The sequence below is a fragment of the Carlito syrichta genome, unplaced genomic scaffold (genome assembly GCF_000164805.1).
Source record: "Carlito syrichta isolate Samal-C Ts95f unplaced genomic scaffold, Tarsius_syrichta-2.0.1 Scaffold287800, whole genome shotgun sequence".
NCBI lineage: Eukaryota > Metazoa > Chordata > Mammalia > Primates > Tarsiidae > Carlito > Carlito syrichta.
Genome location: NW_007231896.1, coordinates 452,256 through 478,160, shown reverse-complemented (window position 1 = coordinate 478,160; position 25,905 = coordinate 452,256). Strand labels below are relative to the sequence as shown.

At 42.0% G+C, this 25,905-nt stretch overlaps 1 protein-coding gene across 1 annotated transcript in view; it reads right to left on the bottom strand.

Moving 5' to 3' along the window:
* Window positions 1-25,905, bottom strand: part of C8A (complement C8 alpha chain) — a 59,838-nt gene that overhangs the window by 17,952 nt on the left and 15,981 nt on the right. The window contains exons 2-7 of the mRNA XM_008053049.1: window positions 25,338-25,431; window positions 19,239-19,383; window positions 18,150-18,297; window positions 15,411-15,600; window positions 13,333-13,533; window positions 10,034-10,274 (exon numbers count right to left, since the gene is read on the bottom strand). Coding sequence (XP_008051240.1) covers window positions 10,034-10,274; window positions 13,333-13,533; window positions 15,411-15,600; window positions 18,150-18,297; window positions 19,239-19,383; window positions 25,338-25,431 — 1,019 coding nt within the window. The remainder of the gene's footprint in view (window positions 1-10,033; window positions 10,275-13,332; window positions 13,534-15,410; window positions 15,601-18,149; window positions 18,298-19,238; window positions 19,384-25,337; window positions 25,432-25,905) is intronic.

The window sequence follows — 25,905 nt, the reverse complement described above, 5'->3', positions numbered from 1 at the left end:
ATTCAACAAGGAAGCTCAGAGAAAGAAAACTATATTCCCAATAGGTAATGTTGAGACTGCAGTCTCATGTCTTCCTCCTACCTGATAAGGGCTTATCTTCAGAGGCTTTGGTCCTTCAAGATGATTTTGGCCATGACTAGAGGCAGCATAGTTGATGACCAGGCTCTGAAACAGAGGCTGCCTTAGTTGGAATTACACCCCTGCCCAATTACTTTCTGGGCGAATTGTTTTTAGCCTCTCGTGCCTCGGTTTTCCTCTCTGTAAGATTATAATTTTACTAGTATCTACATGATGGTGTTGTTCTGCGTGTTAAATGGATTAATCCATGCCATGCAACATACCTGGGACAGTGCCTAGCTCAGAGCTAGCAATAACAGTCAAGTGTTACTATTATTACTGCTGCTAGAAATGCTGCAGGTTACATTGAGGCTCTTGGCCCTTGATTTTGAATCTGGAAAGTTAGAGAATGAGGGAGGCTGAGGAGTTTGTGAGAACAAGTGTCCTTAATCTGTGTTTTAAACTGTTAATCCAGGATTGCATGAAGAGGATCAAGGGCTCACCCAGACTTGATAAGTACTATTATGTGCCAGGTAGAGATTCTCCACGTTTTCGTTCAATATTTGCTCATTACCCAACATTCCCATTTTAGAGAGGAGTAAATTGATATAGTTTAAACTTAGGTAGTTTAAGTTGCTTGCCCAAGGTTACACAATACATAAAAAACAAAACTGGGATTCAACCAAGGTCTGTGTCCAAAGCCCACTTTCTCTACACCACATAATTTTGCCTATGTGACAGAGAGCTAAGGGTGGCTCTGGGAAGAATGTTGACCCCATCTCAGCTTTCCTCTTTTAAGCATGAAGCTGTTTTCAGTGATATTCGAGGTAAAAATTCAAAATCAGGTCAAAACCAGAAGGCTGGTGCTGAGAATCTCTCAGTACCATGTGTATGCAGATGACTTAAAGGGAGTAGGGACAGAGCCAAGAAACCAGGAGTCTGTCAGTCAATCAATACCATCCATCACCGTGAAGACTGGTTGTCATGGTAACTGGAGATAACGCCTGGAGCTTGTTAGAATCCAGTGGCTGTGTTCGGGTGACTGGTTGGTTAGTGGGCACAGAAAAAGACCTGCTGGGCCATTCCAGACTGCTTAGCCACAAATATAGAAGCTTTCGCCATCGGATCCCTACCCTTCTCACCCTTCTCATTGTCCAGATCAGCCCAAACTCTTAAGGATACTACCCCAAATCTGCAGAGTATCAGAAAAGCTCCAGAGGTTGCCTGGCATATTGGGCTCAGATTCTGAACCACCACCGCAAGAAAGTAGACTCTGCTGTGGGTCAGCCTCAGCCTAGGGTCAAGACTTGGGGACATGACATTAACAGGATGCACGCTGAAAACAGTCAGTTGCAAAAGTGTGATGCACAGAACTAAGTCCCAAGTGCATTGGAGCGCCTAAGACAGGCTCCCAGCCCAGAACTGAGGAGAGAGAAAGAGTGCCTGGAAGAGTCCTATATAAGCTAAGCAGAGTGCTCGTTTCGGCAATACATATACTAAAATTGGAACAATACAGAGAAGATTAGCATAGCCCCTGCATGGGCTAGACAGAGACCTGAGGATGACTAAGCACTAGCCAGGTAAAGAAAGGAGGGGAGTGGGGCGAGGTGCAGTATTTCAGGTAGAAGAAACAGCATGTGCAATCCCCAGGGAGAAAGAGAGTACAGTCGAGTCCAGGGACAGGCATGTAGCTCAGTACAATGCAACACAACGGTGAGCAATGGGCTGGAGGTCTGATCAGGCTCAGGGCACTGTCATTCAAATGCTGGCCTTCTTTCCCAGGAGCAGGGACCCTCCTGTTTCCATTGTCATCTTTGCACAATTCCTGCAGTTTGCCATCCTCTCTGTGGCTTCTGAGAGGCCAACGCTGCCTCTATTACCTGGCTGCTGTTATCATCACTCTTTCTGGCATAATTCAGCCACAGGATTGTTCTCATTTTTGCCCTGGCCTCAGGGCAAGCCCTCCACAACAGAGTCAGGCTTCTGGGTGAAGCTGGACACTCTTCTCCTTATTCTCTCCCTAGCCTACATGCTGCTCCTGCCACTTCCACACGATTCCCTCTGCTTGAAAAGTCCCAGTTCTCCTCTCTACCAGGCAAGCTCATACTCCTTCTTGTTTTGGAAGGTCAAGTTTGAATGTATTTAGAGCCTAGAAAATGAGAGATGCACAAAAGGTAGGTTGTTCTCTCTTTTGTGCTTCTGCTGTATTTGTTTCTATCTAGGCATTTATCACATTGTATTATTCTTAGCCTCTTAACTGACTACACACTTATCCAGGGTAGGGTTCCGGGTGTTTCATCCCTGTGTTCCTAGAAAGCATGGGTGCTCAGTGAGTATTTACTGGATGAGTGGATGGATGGATGGATGGATGGATGGATGGACGGATGGATGGATGGATGGATGGATGGATGGAGATTAGATTATGAGCAGGTTTTTCCACTAAGATTGAGTGTTTCCTGCTTCCTACTTTTTATAACAAGGGAACATGCTCTACTCAGAATCTTCCTGAAAGAGAATTATAAGCAAATAACAACAATATATAATTGTGATGGAAGGTATGAAAAATTTAAGGGACTTCGGTTATATGCCCATCCCACCCCAGTTACTCTCCATACATGGCTTAATCATCATGGCCTCCTTTTTCTCATTCTGGTGAAAGCATAGAAATACTCAGTCACAGAGCCCTCATGCCTTCAATCCCCTGCCTCTGGCAGACAGCACTAGTTGATCATTGCACTTTCTGACTGAGCCCATATCTGGCATCCCACTCTTTAATCAGCAGTCCAGATAGCATAGCATTTGCTATTAAAACCCACTTGTCATCCCTGGCTTAGACACTTCTTCTGGCCTACAAGTCTCTGAAACTCTTTGAAGTGTCATCAAGCCAATGTGCTTGTTCCTGGCTCTGTGGCTGTGCCTAAGTTTTAGAACAGATAATCACAAGCTTATCAGTTTAATCTTTAGTAATTCTCCCAGTTACCATTCCCAATCAATGGGTCAAACTGACCCAATATTACATTTAGGAATGAATATAGAAAACAATACTCTCTTAATAATTTTAAAAACCTGATTTAACTATTTTCAAAACTGTCACAAGCAGTTTAGTGTTCTTAGGAAGGAAAATAAGTGAAATAAAATATCTAGGTTTACTACAGGAAACTTTGCACTGGGAATTAGAAAATCTGGTTTCAAACCAACTGTAACACCTTGGACATGTCATTTTACCTTTTAGTTCCAGTTTTCCTCATCTATTAAATGAGAACAGCCATGAATCAGAGCTCAAGGAGTTTCCAAGAGACTTAGATAAGATGACATGCACGAAAGGGTTTAGAATGCTGCTTGTCATGAAGTTAGAATGTGATGCTGTTCTTGTATTTCCACTGGGATAAGTTGTTGTAACCATATTACATAGACTTCCCACACCTGGCCTGACAGTTTTGACATCTGGCTCTAGCTTTCCCACTTGTCTACCTTCCTGTGACGGTTAATTTTCTGTGTCAACTTGACTGCCATGGAATGCCCAGATATTTGGTTAAATGTTATTCTGAGTGTTTCTGTGAAGGTGTTCTAGGAAAAGATTAACATTTAAGTTGCTAGACGGAATAGATTACCCTCCCTAATGTGGTGGGCCTCATCCAATCAGTCGTAGGCCTGACTAGAACAAAAAGTTCTCTCTCTCCTCAGTAAGAGAGAAGTCTTCCCTTCGTCAATCTGAACCATTGGCCTTTTTTTTTTTTTTTTTTTGGCTCTTTGGCTCTTGGACTTGAACTGAAATATCAGCCCTCTCTGGTTCTCAGGCCTGCGGGCCTTTGGACTGAAAATGCATCATTGGCTGTCCTGATTCTTTGGCCTTCAGAACTAGACTAGAATTAAATTACCAACTCTCTTGGATTTCCAGTTTGCTGACTGCAATTCTTGAGACTTGTCATATTCCATAATCACATGATCAATTTCTTATAATAAATTCACATATATACACAGAGATAGGAGATAGGTTGAGCTATCCTAATGGTTCTGTTTATCTGAAGAACCTTGGCTAAAATACTTCCTAATGCCTCCTTTGTGGCTACTGATGATTTTTCATGTATTTAAAATGATTAAACCCATTTCTATAGTCAGTAGGGCACACTGAGTTTAGACAGTGTGTTTAATACTTTTTTGACCATCTCCAAAGGAAGGAAATACCTTTTGTATCATGATCTAGCCTACACACATCCAGTTAAAAGAAGTTCCAATACTTACCTATATTTTGTGTGAGGTACTCTAATATTTTCCATCCTGTTATATTTTATTTTATTAAATGCTGGCTATGACCCACTGAGTTTCCCTTATAATCTACTAATGGGCCATGGTTTGCAGTTTGAAAAATCTAGGGTAGGACATTCTTGAGACATTATAGCACGTTGTTTAAGATTACAGGTTCCCGAGTTTGACTACTGACTCCACTGATTAACAGCTATGTGACCTTGGGTAACATCATTAACATCACTGAGCCTTAGTTCTTCATCTATAAATTGGAGATGATATATCCTCTTTACATGTATCTCCTGAGAATTAAATGAGATACTGCGTTTATTTATTTATTTTTATTTTTTGAGTTGAAGTCTCACTCTGTCACTCAGGATGGAGGGCAGTGGCATGCTCCCGGCCACTACAGCCTCAACCTCCTGGGTCTTGGCGATCCTTCCACCTCAGCCTTCCAAGTAGCTGGAACAACAGGCATGCACCACCATACCTGCCCAACTAATTTTTTTATTTATTGTAGAGATGAGGTCTCGCCAAGTTGCCTGGGCTGGTCTTGAACCTGCGGGTTGCTCAGGCAATCCTCTCACCTTGGCCTCCCAAAGTGCTGGCATTACAGGCATGAGCCACCGCACCTGGCCTGAGATAGTGCATTTAAAGGGCTTACCCCAGTATCGACCACACTGTAAATGCTTGGCTGTCTTACCACCACTCCTAGAATCTAAGCTCCTGGTATACATAGAATGAATGACAGAATGTGTGGGTAAAGGGATAAGTACTTGGAAGATACACAAAATCTAAGCCAGAAGACCTTGGTTCAATACTAACTGAGTCACATTGAGCCATTTATTTAAGCTCTTTGGATCTCAGCTTTCTTTCTATAAAATTAGGGAAAATAATAAGACAATTCCTGATAAAGCTATTATGAAGATCAATTTGAATGTCATATGAATGTATTATGTTTTTAAAATGTTAGATGTTATTATATGTAAATACATTTTATTAAAACCAAATACTTTGGTTCATTCTAAATACAGTGAATAAGGAAATAAATTGCTAGTTCACTTTGGGTGGTAACCAATTTGGCTGTGCACAGAGTAAATCATCCCTGACCATAATCAGATGATTATAACAAAGAGAAACGTTGCTACTTTCTATGAACCCCCTGATGGGGGGGACCACAAATTAATCATCTTAGTATCTAGACAGTGCTTCCCATGTTGCGTGTGCTTGGTAAATGTTAGTTGAATGAAAGGCTAAAGGAATGCATGAATCGAGGAAGGCAGGGAGGAGAGAGGAAGAGGATGTGCAACTGAAATTAATATCAACTTTAGTAAGGCTTTTACTTCTGCCCCTGTGGCTTTTTCGACATGATGTGTTAGGTGGTAGGACAGCTGGTCCAAGGGCCCTGACTGGAAGGGAGTGATCAATGACGGGTTAGATGTACTGCACTCTTGCTGGAAGGGTCTTTCCCAGGGTCACTGTTATCTGGCATCCATCAGGGGCAGGGATGATGGAAAGCAGGTACTGATTTGAGCAGAGTTGTTAACACTTTGAAAGATAGTGATGAGAATTCAAAGTGACCTTGATAAATGGGACAAAATGGTCCTTCCAAAACTGGATGGAGCTATGGAGACAGAAATGAATGACCTTGGTGGAAAAAATGGGCAGGTGCAGGAGGAGGCATAATTGCTGAGGCCCCAAGTCCACAGTAAAAGCACCCGGCACTGCAGGCTGGACATCACGATAATGATTTCCCTCCCATTTGAACAATGTTTCAGAGCTGAGTGATGGCAGAACCCTGGGAGATAGGTCTTCTCCTTATCCCCTCTTTACAGATGGGAGGACCGTTAACATTCTGCAGTTGATAACCATAAAGCTGGGAATGATAAACATATGGTAATAATACACACCAGCATAGTATAGCTGTAACAGGTAGCATTTTTGAACTCTTACTCGATGTCAGGCACTGAGCCACATGCTCACATAGATTGCTTCATTTCACATTCCCAATAACCCTATGATGAAGTATGTACTGTCATTGTCTTATCTAGAAGAAGAAACTGAGGCATGGAGAGGTAAACTCATTTGCCTGGGGGTCACATGGCTGAAAAAGGATGGGGATAGGACTCGAATCAGGCAATCTGAATAAAGTCACTTGTTCCTCACAACCACTCTATGAGATAAATGACAATATTTCCAGCTTGCAGGTGAGGAAATGGAGACTTAAAATGATTTAAGCCCCAAACTATACTGATTTCTGTAGAAGGTAGAGAGCTGTCAGTCACAGCCCTTGAGGAAATGTTAGAATTTCATTGAAGTCTAACATCACCCCCCCAACATCCAAGACTTCACTTGATTTTTGATGCATGGTTTCATGCTGTCTTTGGGGGAGAAACATTTGATCTAAAGGACACATTAGAAGAAAACAGCCCTGTGTGTCCGCTGGGACAAACCCAGAGAGGATGTGAGGCAAACCCAAGGACAAAAGATTCCCCCAGAGCAAATGAGTGATATGTTCACTTAAATCATTCCATACCAAGCTCAGCCCTTTGAGAGCACAAATGTACACCACACAGGATGTCTCTTAGAAACAAGCACTTAATAGAATATAAATTAATGTCATATAGATCAAAGATCTATAGAGAGAGAAAGACAGCGATGGAGAGGAAAGAGAAAAAGGAGATAGAGAGAGAGAGAGAGAGAGAGACAGAAAGGGATAGAGACAGAGAAAGTACCTAGAAAGAAAGGGAGTGAGACAGAGGATTAGAAGGAGAAAGAGAAAGAGAGAAAACTAGCCAAACATCAATCATGGAGCAAGGGTGTGCGTGATTCTATTTGTCAAGGGAAAGAAGGTAGATGTTTTTGTTCTTTGTAGGTTAATATGTAAATGACATTCTGATTTATTAGCAGTCTCCAGCAGATGAGGTGATGATTAGCACATTTCCATATTTATAGAAAAGCAACACTAACTTTCTGGATTTATAGAAAATCAGCTCTTCACAAATAGCAAATTGTGCTATTATCGACATATGGTTTTCTATAAACAGAGCTGAGGTAATTATCCCTGGGACAATTTGTTGGTGGGCTCCTTTTGAATATTAATCACATGGAAGCCCATCTCCACCTCACCAGATACCCCAGGCAATTGATTAGTAATCCAACATCAAAGATGAGAACCCAAATGAAAGGCCATGCCACAACCTCATGGTGGAAGGCCAGAGGTCCAAGGTTCTGACCCCATATTTCTGCAGCTCTGGGCAAAGTTATTAACCTCTCCAATGAGCTGGATCATTTGTATGGCTAAAGCTGGGATAACACCAGTCACCAAATGTTGTCAAGAAAATTTTTTTTTTTTTTCTGAGTTGGAGTCTCACTCTGTCACCCAGACTGGAGCGGCCACTGCAGCCTCGACCTGCTGGACTCCAGCGATCCTTCCACCTCAGCCTTCCGAGTAGCTGGAACTACAGGCATGCACTACCACGCCCGGCTGATTTATTTATTGTAGAGATGAGGTCTCGCCAAGTTGCCCAGGTGGGTCTCGAAAATTAAATGAGACTGTGTGTAATAGCACGTGAAACCTAGTAGGTGCTCAAAAAATGTGAACTTTTTTCTTCCTCATGTTTTTGAATGATTCTAAAAAGACACACTTGAAAAAGTTTTATAAACTCTCTTTCTCTCTTTTTTTTTCAAGTCTAGGTCTCACTTTGGTGCCCAGGCTGGAATGTAGTGACACAATCATGGCTCATAGCAACCTCAACCTTCTGGGCTCAGGCAATCCTTCTGGGCTCATACAATCCTTCTGCCTCAGGCTTGCAAGTAACTGTTATTATAGGCACATGCCACCAGACCCATCTAATTTTTTGATTTTTTGTAGAGATGAGGTCTCATTATGTTGCTTAGGCTGGTCTAGAAATACAGGGCTCTAGCAATCCTCCAACCTCAGCCTCACCTGGGATTACAGGCATGAGTCACCATGTCCAGCCTAAAACTCTTTTTTTACATTGATCCCTAGGAAGCTGTTTATTTTATATTATGATCCAGTACACATATACATATCTTTATTTAACTGGCAAAAGTTTCTTGAAGAAATAACTTATTTCAGTGTCTATAATACACTTTGATATTTTCTATCATGTCCTTTGTTGCTGTTCAAAATTTTGCTTGTGATTCATACATTGACTTTGAGATCTACTATTAGGTTGTGACCTGTAGTTTGAAAAATACTGTGATACAAGAGGGTAGGGAGCATTCTTAGATTTGTTTACTATTGTTTCCCTACCACAAACATACAATGGATGTTCAAAAGAGCATCTTGAATTATTAAAAATAAATAGATAAATAGAGGGATGAGTTAATGAATTATCCCAGCCAAGAATCTGAATTAATGTTCCCTCTCAAACTTCCTGTCCATTTTGCACACTCACTATGTATTAAGCCCTGTGTTGAGTGCTAAATAGATAGAAAGTGCCAGGCATGATACTTGCTTTCAAAGATTTTGTTATCTAGATGAAGAGAAAAATATTAACATTTGGAAAAATTGCTTTTAAGAGAATAAGTGAAATTCACATGTATATCTTGAAGAAAAGGAGTGGCCAGCTGGGCTGGTTCCCTCAGGGAAACTTGCTGAAACTGGAAATTTGAACTTGACTTTGCAACGTGGATAGATCTCGCATCCCCCACTGATTCATTGACTAGATCAGTGGTTCTCAATGTGGTGAACATCAGAATAACCTGGAGGGCTTGTTAAAACAGACTGCTGGGCCCTCTCCTGGTTTTTTATTTAGTAAGATTTAGGATGAGGGCCTGAGAATGTACATTTTTAACAAGTTCCCAGGTGTCATTTTTGCTGCCAATTGGGCCCACACTTTGAGAATCACCATCCTCCTAGGTTGGAATGAGATCATGAAGGTTGCTAATGCCATGCCAAGGAGTTTAAACCTTATTCTTAGTCACTCACGACATGAAGCAAGAAAGTGATATCATCAGAAGTGTGAAGTGGAAAGATCTATCTGGCAGCAATTGTCAAGAATGGATTGGAAGGGGTGCTATTATGACATATGGTTTTCTATAAACAGAGCTGAAGTAATTATCCCTGGGACAATTTGTTGGTGGGCTCCTTTTGAATATTAATCACATGGAAGCCCATCTCTACCTCACCAGATACCCCAGGCAATTGATTAGTAATCCAACATCAAAGATGAGAACCCAAATCCCCAGAGACCATTTAGGAGCCCATGCAGTAATAAGTGAAAAATGAGAGCCCAGTCCACCTCTGTAGGATGGAGATGAAGAAGTAGGGATGAATGAGAGAGAACTGAAGTACATTAGAGATCTATGGGTTAAAGGAGGAGAAAGAATCTGAGGTGCCTGTAAGTTTTTAGTTTCACTGACTGGCTGCATGGTAGCTCCATTAGCCAAGAATCTACATTTAAAACAAGCTCATGTTTTGAATAACAAAATCCCCCAAATTCTGTTTTTAGAGAGCTATAATATAACAGGAAGCACGTTGTTTTAAGAAGCTAGACAAATCTGAGATCAATCCTGTTTGGTGCTTATTAATAAGTCATTTCACCCTTCTGAACCTCAATTTCCCCAAAATAATAATACTTATGCTACCGTATAGAGAGGTCACGAAAACCAGATCAGCCAAATCAATGCTTAGAAGACTGCAAAGCATGCCCTGGTATCTGTGTTGACCACTGTGTGTGCATAAAGCTTCTTCTATACTCACCAAGAGATTTCATTTTTTCTTTGTCAATCACCAGGATATATTCATAAGTGCCACCCATGGCTCCAGATGTGATGTAATGGGTGCCATAGTCATTGATGAACTTGGCATACATGCCATAATTGAATTGCTCTGGAAGTTCCTTTAATGATTGCAGCATTCCTTCATCCAGCACAATGTTGTCCCTCCTCATCTTAAAATGGGCAGTCTGCACCTTTGTGAAAATTCTCATGAAGATGTATTTCTGCCAACAACCACCATAGAATGAGACAAAAGAACAAATGGCACATACATTTTACCATAGGAAATAATGCAAAAGGTCAGCTTTTAGTAGTTGTGAGAAATACATACACACACATAAATACATGTAGAGAGTGGCCAAAAAAGTATACACATTTTAAGAAAGGAAAAAGACTGTATTAAGATCGTAATACTGTCCTGCCTACTGCATGGTGACACTAGCATTCATTTAATTAATGCCATTTTTTGAGCAAATATCATAATACACATTGCTACCATAATTCAATTTGACTTTGAAAAGTAATACATAGATAACATCTCTTAAAATTTATATACATTTTTTGGCACCCCCCAGTATATTGGAGTATTACTATATTTTTCAAGCATATGAAGGGGGACCCAACAAAACTGGAATTATATATCTTGGAGGACAGGCCCCTTGTAGTACAGGCTTTTCCTGCTAGGTGATTGTTCTAGGAACCCACTGGCAACAGTGGACCACCTAGGATTGCTGTGAAAGGCAGCATTCAGCTTCGTTGAATTTCTTTTGGAGATTCTTTCCATGCTTTTGCCCATCTCATGATGGGTGATTTATGAGTGTATCTGCCCACACTGCATTGAGTGTTCAGCAATTTTTGACCAAAAATAGCATGACCCCAGAGCCCCACCCTCCCTATTCACTCAGTCTCTCCCTGAGCAACTTTTTTCTGTTTGTTTCACTAGATGAAAGGGTTCTCAAAGAGAAACATTTTGCCAATGTGGAAGAGGTGAAACAAAAAATGGCAGGAGCACTAAAAAGCATCAAAATTGTCAAGTTCAAAAACTGTTTTGAGCAGAGAAAAAAACATGTCAATAGGTGTATTTCATCAAATAGAGAGTACTTTGAAAGTAACAAGTTTAAACATGTAAGAATAAATACACAATTTTTTATACATAAATTCAGGGTTTTGGGGTCTCCTTCATATATTCAGCACCAGTGTGTGCTGGACTTCTCCTATACTTCCATATCTGTTTCCACTGCCCCTGCCCAGGTCAAGTTCTCATCCTCTCACCTGGACCAGCTGGGGTGGCTCACGTCTGTAATCCCAGCACTTTGGGAGACAGAGGCAAGGGGATTTCCTGAACCCAGAGGTTTGAGACCAGCCTGGGCAACTTGGCAAGATCGCATCTCTACAAAACAATTTTAAAAAATTAGTCCGGTGTCGTGGTACATGCCTGTAGTTCCAGCTACCTGGAAGGCTGAGGTGGAAGAATTGTCTGAGCACAGCCAGTCAAGGCTATGGTGGCCATGAACATTCCACTACACTCCAGCCTGACCTGGGTGACAGAGTGAGACTTCGACTCAAAAACCAAACCAAACCAAACAAAAAAGCCTCTCATCTGGGTTAGTTACTACAGCGGCCTCTTCATTGGGCAGCACCGCTCTGTTCTGCCCCTAGCCCCTACTCTCCTCCACACTGCCCCCAGCTCTAATCAAAGCATCATATCGGGCCATCTCCTATGCAAATATTTGTTTCCATTAAAAACTATGCTTAGGATGTCTTTGATGACATGGTGAAGTGCCATTTAATTTAATTTATTGAAAAAGATCTATGGTGCCTATAGTTACATGCACTGTGCTAGGTGGGTGCAGAGGATATGATCTTGAATGAGATAGGCCACTCAGTACAAGATTACTCAGTCCAATGGTAATCTTGTACTGAGTAATAAAGGAAAGCAAGATCCTCATATAATAAACAAGAGATAGCAACAGGGGAATGTTGGATTGGTTTTACTTAAAGGTGGCCATCTATGGGTATTACTTCTGAATAATAGAAACCTTGATTCAAAGTGATAATGAAAGTTTGAAGAGACCACCTGCTTTTAGAAAAGTTTATATTAAGATGCTACAGATAGACCTTAAAACAAGACAGTGCTTGACCTTCAGATCAATCAATAGTGAATTCATTGGCAAAGCTCTAGAATACAATTTATGTTTTGTTAAATAAGTTAATTTTATAATCGTTTTTTTGTCGTTCAAGGCAATTTTTTTTTGAGTCGGAGTCTCACTGTGTTGCCCAGGCTGGAGTGCAGTGGCATGTTCACGGCCACTGCAGCCTCAACCCGCTGGGCTCAGATGATCCTTCTGCCTCAGCCTTCCAAGTAGCTGGAACTACAGGTACACACCACCACATCCGGCTACTTAAAAAAAAAAAAATTATTGTAGAGATGAGGTCTTGCCAATTGCCCAGCTGGTCTCGAACCCATGGACTCCGGCAATCCTCTCATCTTGGCCTCCCAAAGTGCTGGGATTACAGGCATGAGCCAACATGCCCAGCCTTAAGGTAATTTTTGAACCCCAACTAGAGCCACGGTCTTGGTATCAATGTTGTTGTGGCTTTCTGGTAAGGTTCTAATTAATTCAGCAGATATTTCTCTGCCCCCTAATGGCCTCTCTAACCTCATCACTCCCTACTTTCTTTTCCCTCCCTGTGCTTCAGCAGCTGAAGCACTCCCAATCCCTAGTCTGCACATTCCATGCCTAGGACACCCTGCGGCCAGCTGCTGTCTCCCTGTGTCTGGACAACTTGTACTAGTCTTTAGGCTTAGCTTAGACAGGTTCCTTCCTCAAGGAAGCATTTTTGGATGTCCTGGGGTAATAGGTGCGATTTAATGGATAAATGAAAGCTTTTTTGAGCATGTCAGCCCTCCTAACTTTTTGGAAAAGCAAGACTTGCTTTAAACTTCTTCCAAGTCAAAAGTAAAGGGCCTGGCTGTTTCTCTGTAACACATTTCCATTCTATACATTTCCCTACATGCTCCAAGTAACCATGAAAAGGATGGGTTGGGGAGGAGAAGTGATAAGAGTCTCAGCCTTATCATTCAATCTTATTCCCTTTGTGATGATTCTGTGTGCAAAAGCGTAATAAGAAAAACAAACCTGATTACCACTGATCAGACATTTCCAATTACACAAGCAAATTAAGGTTCAATTACTACTGTACTTTTTAATGCAATTAAGGTAATACGTGTTCAGTGTAGATTATGGAAGACTGTGAGACACAGACATTATGTGCTAATACCTTGTCATTATACTTGTTCAACTCATTCAAGAATGAAGAATCTTTTGACTCAGATACACCTACACCCACTAACAGAGGGCTTCTTGCTGGTCCTATGCCAATGGTCACTCCAACTGACCTAGACTTGTCATTTTTTACTTTAGAAAGAAGGTCATTTGCATTATCGTATAACTCTGAGGAGACTCCAGTGTCTGCCAGGGCCTGAAAAAAAACCAAACAAAAAGATGTTAGCTTTTTGCATACAGAGCTGTTTTTCAATTCATATTTAGTACTTAAATCTTTGCTTTGTAAAATATCTAAAGTTTTAGATTATCGTAAGTAATCCTTTTATAAAGCTAATCCAGGCATTGGACTGATACTAAAATATAGAAAATATAGTAGTGTTAGTGTTTGGGGCTCAAACATTTATTTATACGTGACATGTGCACACACACAGAAATGATTCTGATCAAATGCTATATTGTTCAGAGCATGAAGTTTTTTCTGTCTGGCTTATCCTCCCTGAAGAGGCGGCCATGCACTTGTCTTTGAAATGGTGAGGCACAGAAAGCTATGTCTAGGCATGGACCTGAGAGGAAAGGGGCAAAGAAAGATGGGCAGGTTTTGATTGTCCTGGGCAGTGTATGCTTTAGCGCTGCCCACAAACGTTTGTTATTTCATTCCAGACCCACCATAGGGTTGCATTTCTCTGCCGACTTCAACTGAGGCATGGTCTTGGGCCTTGCTTGGGCCAGTGAAACACGCCTTAAGATAGACTGCTCTGCAATTATGAGAGCCTGTGTTGTAACAGAGCCTCTATTACTCTGATTCCCTGGATGTCTGTGATCATCAGTTTCCTTTCTATCTTAGGATGGACAAGTAGCATAAATAAGGCATCATGGCTTCCAGTCACTGAGATTTCAGAATTATTTGTTCCTATAGCATAGCCTAGTCTATCTGGCTCTAGACCTTCCTCGAGGTTAGGAACACGGCATTGCCTATGTCTTCCAACCTGGTTTACCATTGGCCTGTATGGGGTAGAAGTGGACATGGGGTTGGAGGAAGCAAACTTCTAAAAAAACAGACCCCAAATGCCTGGCTGTACTTTATGTCAATACTTTTCTCTTGAGAGAAACTTAGGGGAGGGGAGGATGAGGCTAGATGATTGTTCAGAATCCTGGGATACCACCATGTCTCTCTCTAGATATAATGTGTATGAGTATATAGATATAATATATATAATCTTCCCAATCTTCTAAATGATGGATAGCCTGAGCTTAGTTCAGACAAATCTGGGTTTGAATCTTGTCTCTGCCACCTACTACAGTATAGTTTGGGCCGGACACTTGATCCTTTTATGTCCTATTTTTAAAATGTCTAAAGTGGGACAATGATAATATCTATCCCATTGTGTTGTGAGGATTAAATGGACATAAAAGTGCCATGAGCAGGCTCGAAACTGAACATGAGCTACATGGTATTCCCAGTGACCAGAAACCCACAGAATCTCAGAGATGGAGAGAGTCTTAAGGATCAACAAAAATTTGCAAGCACTTTTGAAAGAAGAACTTTTTCTTCACATAAAACTATATACAAAAAGCCAAAATATGGAAATAATCAGTGTTAGCTGCCCTTGGTAAAGTAGGGACATAGGTCTAAGAGCCCTGCCTATCTATGCCTTGTCCTCCCCACACCCCCCCCCCACTTTACAGATTTAAAAATTGGGTCTAGGGAGGGGGAAGCAAGTCAGTTGCTCAAAGTCTTAGATAGTTAATACCCAATAAACTTGGAAATAGGTCTTCTGATTGGCAGCTCAGAGAATAGGGCCCCAAATCCTATTTTATTGATTTTGGAACGGAGCCAAGATTTAACAGACAAGTGGCCACATTTATGATTTGCTTCTCATTGGCTCTCAGCACCCTTCACCACTGAGTGTATGCAGGTTGTGGGGGCATGTAATGGGGCCTTCAGCCCTCAGCAGGTCCTATGGAAAATGAAAGCTTCCAGAGCAAAGCGTCTCCACCAACAGGCTTCCTTCCTTCCTTCCCTTCCTTCCACCTACCCTACAGTGACCTGAGAACCTCTCTGTTCAGACTTACTTCAAAGTGGTACTTCAGGAAGTTGTAGGGTTTCCGAAAGTACTTCTCATCCTCTCCATAGTAGAGATGCTCACAGGCGGGGTCGTATCGAAGTTCCCTCCATTCCCCGTTGTATACAGTCTCACACTGGCCCCCATAATATGTGGCATCATACACACTCTGGGTTTCTTCCTGGGTCAGGATATTGTACCTAAATTGAAAATATTGCTTCTGGGAGAGAGCATTGGAAATGCAAAAGTAGCATGAAATGTCACCTTTTTTGAAGATGTTGTAATTTGTTCAAGTAGTAGTTTCTTCTTCTGTAGCCCTAGTCTTCCTCCAAGTAGCTTGCAGGCCACTTGAGGTAACACTGGGAGACTGAGTAGGATGGGCTAGGCCTCCAGATTCCCTTCAACCGGTGCATCCAGACAGCCCTATTTAGCATCTAGAATAGTGCTCCACATAGGGGGCACCCCTAAACATCTGTTGAGTATGTTAGAGAAGAATATGCACCATTATCATGAGTCCAAGTACAGGAGCCAGACAGTCTGGGTTCATTTCCCATCTCTGCCACAACTGGCTGCTAGACCTCAGGCAAATAATTTAACCTCTCTGTGCCCTAGTTTAGTCATTTGTGAAAAACAGCTAATAATGGTACCACTCTCATAGAGTTAAGACATGTAAAAGAATCATAACTGTGCTCGGTCAATATTAAGTACTGAATAAAGGTTACTGCTGTTGTTGTTGTTAGTATTATATCACAAAGGGTTCTGCTGATAAAAAAAAAATAACTTTGAAATATTGGGTGTAACTCATAGTGCCACATTGGAGACTCTTATCCTCAGAAAGGGCATTGTCTTCAAGACAGGATAAAACATCAAAGGGCATGCAGTTTAAAAGTCAGTTAAGACGGCTGTTTAATTTCCAGCTCTATCACTTACTAACTGTGTGACTTTGAACACATTCTAGAAGCTCTCTGAGGTTCATTTTCCCTATTTAAAGAACAGACATAATAATACCTATCTCTCATGGTTTTTGTGACGTTTAAATGAGAGTATTAAAATAAAACAGAAGTCAAGGCATGCAACAAATGATCCTTACTTTTCCCTACCCAAACTCTTCCAGAAATATTGCCCTGTACTTCCCTCTCTGGCATATTTAAAATCTATCTGCCCACATTTCATGTTTTAGGACATGGATAGTTTTACCATATTTAAGCAAAATAATGTCAAGTGGGTGAAATATAGCTTTCATTTTCTAAAAGGGAAAGCTAACAGAAAACATTAGAGTTGGGTAAGAGTTCTAAGCCCTGACAATCAAAGCCTCTTATGTTACAGACAATAATATGATTGCTTGTCTTTGTCTCTCAAACCCCTAATAGCCTTTCAGAGTCAACGCAAACATCACCTCCTGTCTACGGCCTTTGAATGTTCGGGACAGACCGTAGTTTCCTTTTCTATCTCCCATGGGATTTGGGAACTACCAGTGGCAAAGCACTGGCCATGATTGTTTATGCCATCTGTGAAAGGTCACCAAGGTAGAAAAGGGGCAGAAAACAAACTGTGAATAAAACCCACCTCAACAGAGTACATAGGTAATTATAAAGCATCTGGCAGATTGTAGAAATTCAATGTATGCTAACTTCCTTCTTCTCTTCCTTTCTCCATCTCTTTCTTCATATTAGTGGAAATGATATAATAATAGCTCTGATGAATTGAATACACTAGACATTTAGCATATATTAGCTTTCAACCTCATGACAATTTTGCAAATGCAGAAATTGAGGCTCAGAAAAATTAAGTAACTTGCTATAGTCACAGCTGGATTTTTTCCTAGATTTTCTTGACAGTGCTTGTTTCCTTCCCTTTACTTCCCCTGAAGTTTCTGTCTTCCCACTCACTGAGCACACTTCTGCCTGTAGCTTATACATATGGCTTCTCTTACAGGCCAAACGAAAAACTCAGAGAAACAGTAAGCCCTAACCTCTAACCACAAATAAAACCTATGTATATTTGGGAAAGCTGGTTGCAAAATCCCCTTGAAAATGAAAAGGCATAGTCAGAGAAGCTCTAATAAAGGTATAGTCAGAGGAGCTCTAATATTTGGAAATCTACTAAGCAGAAGTATTAACACATGTGTACAAGAACATATGAACAAGAATGTTCACTTCAGTATTGTTTATAGGAGGAAAAAATGGGAAGGAAACGAATTATCTTTCAATGAAAAGTAGGCAGATAAGTTATTATATAGCTAAACTATAAAAAAGGAGTTGGCAAACTTAAAAAAAAAAGGACTAGATAGTAAATATTTTCAACTTTGTAAGCCCATTTTTTTTTTTACTGTATCACACTATAGCCCTGGTTATATAAGCACCTACAAAGCAGAGCAGATTGTAAGCAGGGCTATTGAAAAGAACACTTGGATCAGAGAAGAGCTTTCTTTCTGAGCCATCAGGGAAGGCTTCATGGAAGATGCGGCTTCATAGGCCTTGGAGATGGCACTGGAGTGAGAAGAGATGAGCAGCAGAGGGGAGAGGTCTGAAAGGATAGGAAGAGCCTCAAGCAGAGACATAGAAGGAGAATGTGGGCAGTGTCACATAGGCAGAACTTTGTGAGCCTCCTTAGGGGACAGTAAGATCTGCTCACAGGATGCACTTCAGAGGAGCCCACCAACATGGCCCTCTTGTGACTCCGTAACTAATGCTCATTATTGAAGCGAAATCATTTTCTGCTCTAGGGCAGCCAGCAGGAAGGGACTCACCCCATGGCTGCCCTCTCTGATCCTGGAATCGGTTCGTACTGGCTGCAGTCGTCATCAACAGCCCTGACCTCTTCACAGTCATCCTCATCAGAGCCATCAAGGCAGTCCCGGTCTCCATTACACACGAGGTGGCGTTTCAGGCAGCGACCTGAGAGAGGAGAGGCTGTGGCTTCTTCCTGGACTCCCCTCTCCCTTTTGACTCAGATCTTTCCATCTCTGAAACAACCCTTTACCCTCCCTCTGTCCTTACTACCCCTGCCCTCCTTCCAGCCTAGTGAGCTTCCACCTGTAGTCCCCCAGCTCAGGCCCTGGCCAAGGCTCTCCCTCTCTAATCCAGCCTCCACATTGCAGCCTCCAGAAATCTTTCTGAAATGCCGGTCTTGTCATGTTATCCACCTGTTCAGTTCTTCCAAATGCCTGGTTCCTGGTTACTTGCCTGGCTCCTGCTACCTCAATGTCCCATCACCTGCTTCTCTTCCCAAAGCCCAGGTGCTTCAGTATTCTGAGTTACTAGGGAATCACTAATCCCCATGCTTTTGCATGTTCTTTCTCCCAGAAAGTTCTATTTTAATTTCCAAGTCTCCACTCAAGTACTATTTCGGAGCCTGCCCAGAGTCCCCAAAGCAAATTTGGGTACTTCCTGTTAGACAGTTCCACTGGGCCAGGTATATATACCCATTAGAACGACCATCACATGATTTTGCCATAGACTCCTCATAGGTCTTTCTCCTAAACATACTCAAGGTCATACTCTCCTAAACATATTCAAGGTGTATTATTTTTCACTTCTATATTAACAGCAAATAGAACACTGCCTGGCACATAGTATGTGCCCAACAATATTTGAGTAGATGAATGAATTCTACCATTTCTAAATGAACTACCTGATGTTCCTACAAAATTGAATCAGAATTACTTGGACTGCTGGTGTGGCTTAAAATACAAATTTCTGGGCCCCATTTCAAACCTACAGAATGGCAACCTCTAGGCATAGGGTTCAGGAGTCTGCATTTTAACAAGTTCCTGGGGAAGGGTTTTCCATATTACAGCTGGCAGGCACAGCTGTTATCCCACTAGAATGCTGCTCACCTGTCTCCTTACACTGGAAGTCCTGTCCACATTGTGTTTGGTTTAGACAAGGTGTGAGACTGGAGCAGCTGGCTTGATCCCAGACATCACCACTGCAGATGGTTCCCCCAAACTTGTTTGGCTGCAAGAGTCTCCGGTATCGGTACTAAAACAGATTTTGAATCAGACACATTCTTTTCAATCAGTCAACCAAGATTTGGGCAAGCAGGTCTCAATACAACATAAAAATTGACTACCTAATGATTGAGAACTGCCTGCAAAGTTGTCTTTTGAGGGAGTGAATGTACATGTACAGTGGTGTGTGACCAGGCGTGGCACAGTCACCAGTTAGGACATTGAATAGGGTCACTAAGAATCAGATGAAAGGTTTGGACAAGATACTTCTAGAGTCTGCTACTTAAAGGAAGAACCTCTGCTTCCCCTTCTTTCACCAGTTAAATTTCTATTCGTCCTTCAAGAGTCATGGTTTACCTTCTCTGGAAAACCTTCCCTAAGTAACATTCTGCAGGTTCCTTGCCTCCCTCTCTCCTAGCACTTGCCTATAAGGTTGGGATTAAATATCTGCTTATTTGTTTATCCCCCATGAGTCTGTGAGCAATTTGCATATGGGGTGAGAGAAGTGAAGGGAAAACCATGCCTTCTTTGGCTTCATACACTTGGCACTTGATCCATGGTTAGATAAACAGGAGACACTTTTCGAAGACATTTGTTGTTTTTTCTTTGCAGCATTTCATCTAGTCCTGGAATCCTCACTCCCCGCTTTCCTTGGGATATATCTCCTATGGTCCAGAAGGGTATGACCTCATCCCCTGAGTCACAGGGGTATGTGGCTATGAACCAGGCCCAGCTGAGCACCTCTTCTTAGCTGCAATGAGTGTTTCAGGGATTGGCACATGATCTAACCCAAGTCAATCACAGTCTTCTCTGGGAATTTTCTTTCAGGAAAAAAGACATTTTTTTACTGGAATTGTTGAAAATTGTGGGCATCGAGTTGTCACCTTGCCTATTATATAGGAAGAGTCCATCTACAGATAGACAAAGAGAGCTCTGAAGACATCATCTGAGTTCCTGGGTCCAGCCTTGACTGCAGGCAAAGACACTTGTTGACAGAAGAAAGAAAAGTATTAAAATGCATACCCATCTTGGGGCTTTTGGGTTTCATGATAATATTTTCTATATAGCACACAGAATCAGGCACTAGTGTAGAAGGAGGAAGCTGGAGACTAGGATATTCAATGACATACAAGGTCCTATTCATGCTTTCAGGAAGCTTAGAATCTAGTTGAGGTGATAAAATGCATAATAATACTGCTGGGTGCAGTGGCCCAGGCTTGTAATTCCAGTACTTTGGAAGGCTGAGGGAGGAGGATTACTTGAGCCAGGGAAACATAGAAAGATTTCACCTCTACAAAAAATACAAAAATTATCCAGTCATGGTAGCGAGTGTCTGTAGTGCCAACTACTTGGGAAGCCGAGATGAAGGATTGCCTAGCCCAGGAAGGAGGTCAAGGATGTGGTGATCCGTGAATGTGCCACTGCACTCCAGTCTGGGTGACATAGTCAAACCCTGACTAAAAAAAGAAAAGTGTATAATATTACAAGCCACTAAATGCATATGGTACAAAGAGCATCCACAGAGAGTGTCTAATAAGGGGATGTGTAGCTCTGTCTTTCCTGCCACCTCTTTCCCTGGCTCAGCCCACAGGCTCTTCCTTCAAGAACATTGTTTTGTAAATAGAAAAGCAATGATTTGTGCAGCAAGAGAAGTGAGTTCCTGAATTCAGTTCTTACTTGTTGTATGATGTATCAGTGCCTGGTACTTTGTGCCTCCGTTCCTAAATTTGTAAAATAAGGTGTGTAACCTAAATGCCATGACTAATTACATTACTAATGATTCTTTCACCTGTGTCCTACATTTGAAAGAGCATGGGCATGAGAATTAGACTGTGGGTTCAGATCCCACATTTGCTTAACAGCAAGCCACTGGCCTTTCCTGAGCTTCTGTCTTCTAGTGTGTGAAACGGGTGTGATGGCACCTTCCCTTGAAAGGATTGTGTGGACTCTCCATGAAGGAGTATAAGAAGAAGCGTCTAACCCTGTGCCTAGTATATCACTGGCGCTCAATAAGCAGAGGTGGTTTCTACATCGTTCTCATTACCCATGCAGTCTCTTACAGATGATTCCAGTGGGTGAGCTGTAGGGAAGTGCAGCTCACCTCTCCTCTTGCTCACCCCTGTCTACTAAACTGCTTATTAGTGAAGCAACAGAGGTATCAAAGAGAGGTGACGATCAAACCTGTTCATTTACCTGTCCTGCCTTTCAGTTAATAGCAGCAGTGAGAGATTTGTGAACTCTGTGGGCAAAGAGTATAATTAATGGTCGAATATCAGGATATTTTAATTTTCTACCCACACATTTGGCCCACAGCACAGCAAATGAAAGAGTAATCAGGCCAGGCACAGTGGTTCATTTCTGTAATCCCAGCATTCTAGGAGACAGGGACGAGAGGATTGCTTGAGTCCAGGAGTTCGAGAACAGCGTAAACAACATAGTGAAACCCTGTCTCTACAAAAACTCAAAAAATTAGCTGGGTATGGTGGTGCATGCCTGTCATCCCAGCTACTTGGGAGGCTGAGGTAGAAGGATTGCCTGAGCCCAGGAGGTCAAGGCTACAGTAAGGCCATGAACATGCAACCGAACTCCAGCCTGGGCAACAGAGTGAGACTCCAATTCAAAAAAGAAAAAAAAAGGAGTAATCAGAATACAAATGTACAATCAGTTCTCTTTCTTACTCTTTCAAAAGTCCCGTGGGTTTTTAAAGCCTGTAGTTACCAACATGATAGTGGTGATGGTCGCTACCATTTATTGAGTGCTTACTATTAGCCAAACACTTTTTATGTTTTTTTATCTTATTCAGTCTTCACAAGTTTTAGGTGAAGTGCTGTTAGAAATCCCATTTTGAGCTGGGTGAGAATTCTAGTTCTGTTACTTACTAGATACACATCACCTGGTACTTAATGTCTCTGATCTTCAGCTTCTTCATTTGTAAAATGAGATGTGCACTGCAAAGATTAGTAAGGATACATCTAAAGAAGTCAGCACTTTGCCTGGTTTCTACAATACACTCAATAATAATAGTTACCAACATCATCATCATTCTTGAATTCAGTTGTTGGGCTACTCCAGAAGGAATTGGATTAGTGACCACTAATGTCATTCATTCCTCTCTGGGCTGGTACAGGGGGAGGCAGTAAAGTGGAGTGGTCACCTACTCAGGCTTTTTGGAGTCAGATTGATCAAGTTTTAAATCTTGGCTCTGTCTTCCTTCCTTTCTTTTTTTTTTTTTTTAATGTTTCTTTTTCAGACTTTTTTTTTTTTTTGAGTCGGAGTCTCACTGTCACCCAGGCAGGAAGGCAGTGGCACTCTCACAGCCACCGCAGCCTTGTCCTGCTGGGCTCAGGTGATCCTTCTGCCTCAGCCATCCAAGTAGCTGTAACTACAGGCATGTGTTACCACACCCGGTTAATTTTTTTTTTTTTTTGATTGACTGTAGAGATGAGGTCTTGCCAAGTTGCCCAGGCTGGTCTCAAACCCTTGGGCTCAGGCAATTCTCTCATCTCGACCTCCCAAAGTGCTGGGATTACAGGCTTGAGCCACCACACCCGGCCTCAGCTCTGTCTTTCTTAATGGGTGACCTAAACAAAGTGGGTGATGATATCTAGCAATTGCATTTATAGTTGTCTGTGAAAGTCATACAAGACAATGGGTTTAAAGCATTAGCACAGTGCCTGGTTCATAGAAATGATCTAACAAATAGTGGCAATCAGTGCCATTGTCATCCTTTTTATGGTACCTATACTTAAAATGATGGTGCAAGCTGTAAGTTTCATTCCCATCTGTTCTCTATTTTCTAGGTTGCTGTCAAATAATGAAGACATTGTGTTGCAGGAAGGTTGGTGCCGATACTCCCTTGGGGGTGTCTCCGTCCTATTGCCTGTGGTTGGTATCATTAAGACATAATTTTCTTTTCTAGCTAGTAGATAATGTTTTTTTCCAGAAATGCACATCTTTGTTTGGGTGATTTTGAGAGGAAGAGACATATTAATAAAACAAAACTAGAGGGGTCTTTCACTTAAATAATTAATAGAATTTAATTATTTTAAGGATTACTTTTAAAAACACATATGTCTTTTTGAGTCACCAAGAAAGTAATTCCATTCTGACTTAAACTGTAAGGCATTCACTTGTGCTATCTGCTGTCTAAGCGGAAGCACTTGAGAAATTTTTATTTAGGATATATAATAGGTTGACTCATGACCAAGCAAAAGTATCCTAATCCATGGAACCTGGAAATGTTACTTTATTTGGAAAAAGAGCTTTTGCAGACATTATTAAGGTTTTTGAGAGGAGGGGATTACTCTGGATTATCTGGGTGGCCCTAAGTGCCATTTTGGGGTCCTTATAAGAAGGCAGAGGAAGATTTCAGGAAGACACACAGAAGAGGAGGAGACACTGTGACCAGGGAGACAGAAACTAGAGCAGTGTAGACATGAGTTAAAGATTGTCCACAGCCACCAGAAGCTGGCAAAGGCATAGAACAGATTCTCTCCTGGACCCTCTAAGAGGGAGTATGGCCCTGCTGATATCTTAATTTTGGACTTCTGGCCTCCAGAACTATGAGGGAATACATTTTTGTTCTTTTAAGTCACCAAATTTGTGGTGACTTCTTTCCACTGACACAGGAAATTGACACAGGATGTCAGAGCAAAATGAGCATTTGGATCCAGATACTTTTAAACAGGGGAAGTTCAGGATTCTTTGGCATTTCTCAGAGATGGGAGAGACAGAATAATAAATTTCAGGTTTTGAAGCTGAATGAACTAGGTCCAGGTTGTGTGTGTTTCCGCCACTTACTAGCTCTGTGATTTTGAACAGCTCATCTAAAACACTCACAGAGCACCTCCATGTGTAGCTGAGAGGTGGGTCTGGAGGAAAGATGACCATCCGCAGTCCCTGCAAGAGCTCAGGTAGGAAAAGTAGGGCTTGATTCAAGGCAGTGGGAGTAGGGTTAGAGAGGAGGGAGGCACAGAGAATTATTGGAAAAGCAGCTGACATGTCTTGAACACTTCCTCTGAGCCAGAGGCCATGAAAAGCGCTTTGTGTACATGACTTATCTATCGGTCATAATAACTCGAGAATGCAGGTACTGTTACGACTCCCATTTGTAGATAAGGAAACTGAGGCACAGAGAAGAATTTTTAAAATATGCCAAAAGTAAGACAGCAGATAAGTGCAAAGCCAGATCTAAATTGCAGAGCTGAAACTTAAACACTTAAACTTGGCAGTGATGTGCCAATAGCCAAGGTCCAGGCAGTGGTATACCAAGTACGGGAGGCAGCATCCAACACAGACACGTTTCTGAAGGAAATTTTCAAACAATGGTAGATGGTAGACTGTGTTTCAGTATCATCATGAGTCTGTGATTCTGAACAAATACTGTTAATATTCCTCCCTGCCAGAGCAGAGAACTCCCAATGTCCCCCTCCTTTCATATGCAATGTGTTTAAAGATACTTAGGGCTGTTCAGAACCATTTAGTTGGAGCCAAGTGGACATGCCTCTGTTCACTGGGTATGTCTGCCTTTTCAGTCCATGGAAGTGGGATTCCCAGGAACACCCTCGGTGGCAGTCCCTGGTTCATCTCAACTCCCCCTAGGCAGCTATGCCTTTTGCGACTCAGATCCCCTGGACAGCTTGGCATTTTGTTTCTAAGCCATTAGTTTCTGAGCCTCATTGAAGGGCAATAGATTGGTCTGGATGCAGAGAAGCCTAAGATGAATGTGCCCATGTCTAGATTGCCACTTTCTGCCTGTGAGTCATAGCCTCCACATCTTTTGCAGCCTTGCCCAATAACACCTTACAAACCAAATCAGGAAAAGCAGAAATAAGTTTCATCATTCACCTGCCCATGGCTTTCAAATACCTACCTCTAAACCCGATTTTTCCCCAGTCCCCTAGATCTAAAGCCCAGACTGCTTATCTTGAATGCCTAACACACGTCAAATATGAAATGTTCCAAAACTAGTTCTACATGTCTTACCTTTTTGTCCTGGCATGGAAAGCAGTCTGTCCACTCTGACCAGTTACTCAGCTGGCAGGTAACTGCTATGGGGGTAGCTGCCCGACGTACTCTCCTAAAGAGAGGAAAGACCCCTGCGTCAATTTTGAGATGCAAAATTTAAGCAAAACCAGTTGTGTGTGGTGGCTCATACTTGTAATCCCAGCATTTGGGAGGCTGAGGTGGGATCACTGAGCCCAAAAGTTGAAGACCAGTCTGGGAAACACAGTAGGAGGCCATCTCTATTAAAAAGAATAAAATAAGCTCCAAGTTGGCAACCCCCTTGGGTCTCTGCCCACTGTGGGAGTTTTTCTGTCTTTTCAATAAATCCTACTTACTCACCTAAAAATAAATAAATTAAATTAAATAAAAATTAAAAAGTAAGCTGGGCATAGTGGTGCACGCCTGTAGTCCTAGCTACTTGGGAGGCTGAGGCAGAAGGATCACTTGAGCCCTGGAGGTTGGGGCTCCCAGGGGAAGCCTGTGACTGGTGCCACTGCACCCCAGCCTGGGAGACAGAGTAAGATTGCTGGGGAAAAAAAGTTAAGCA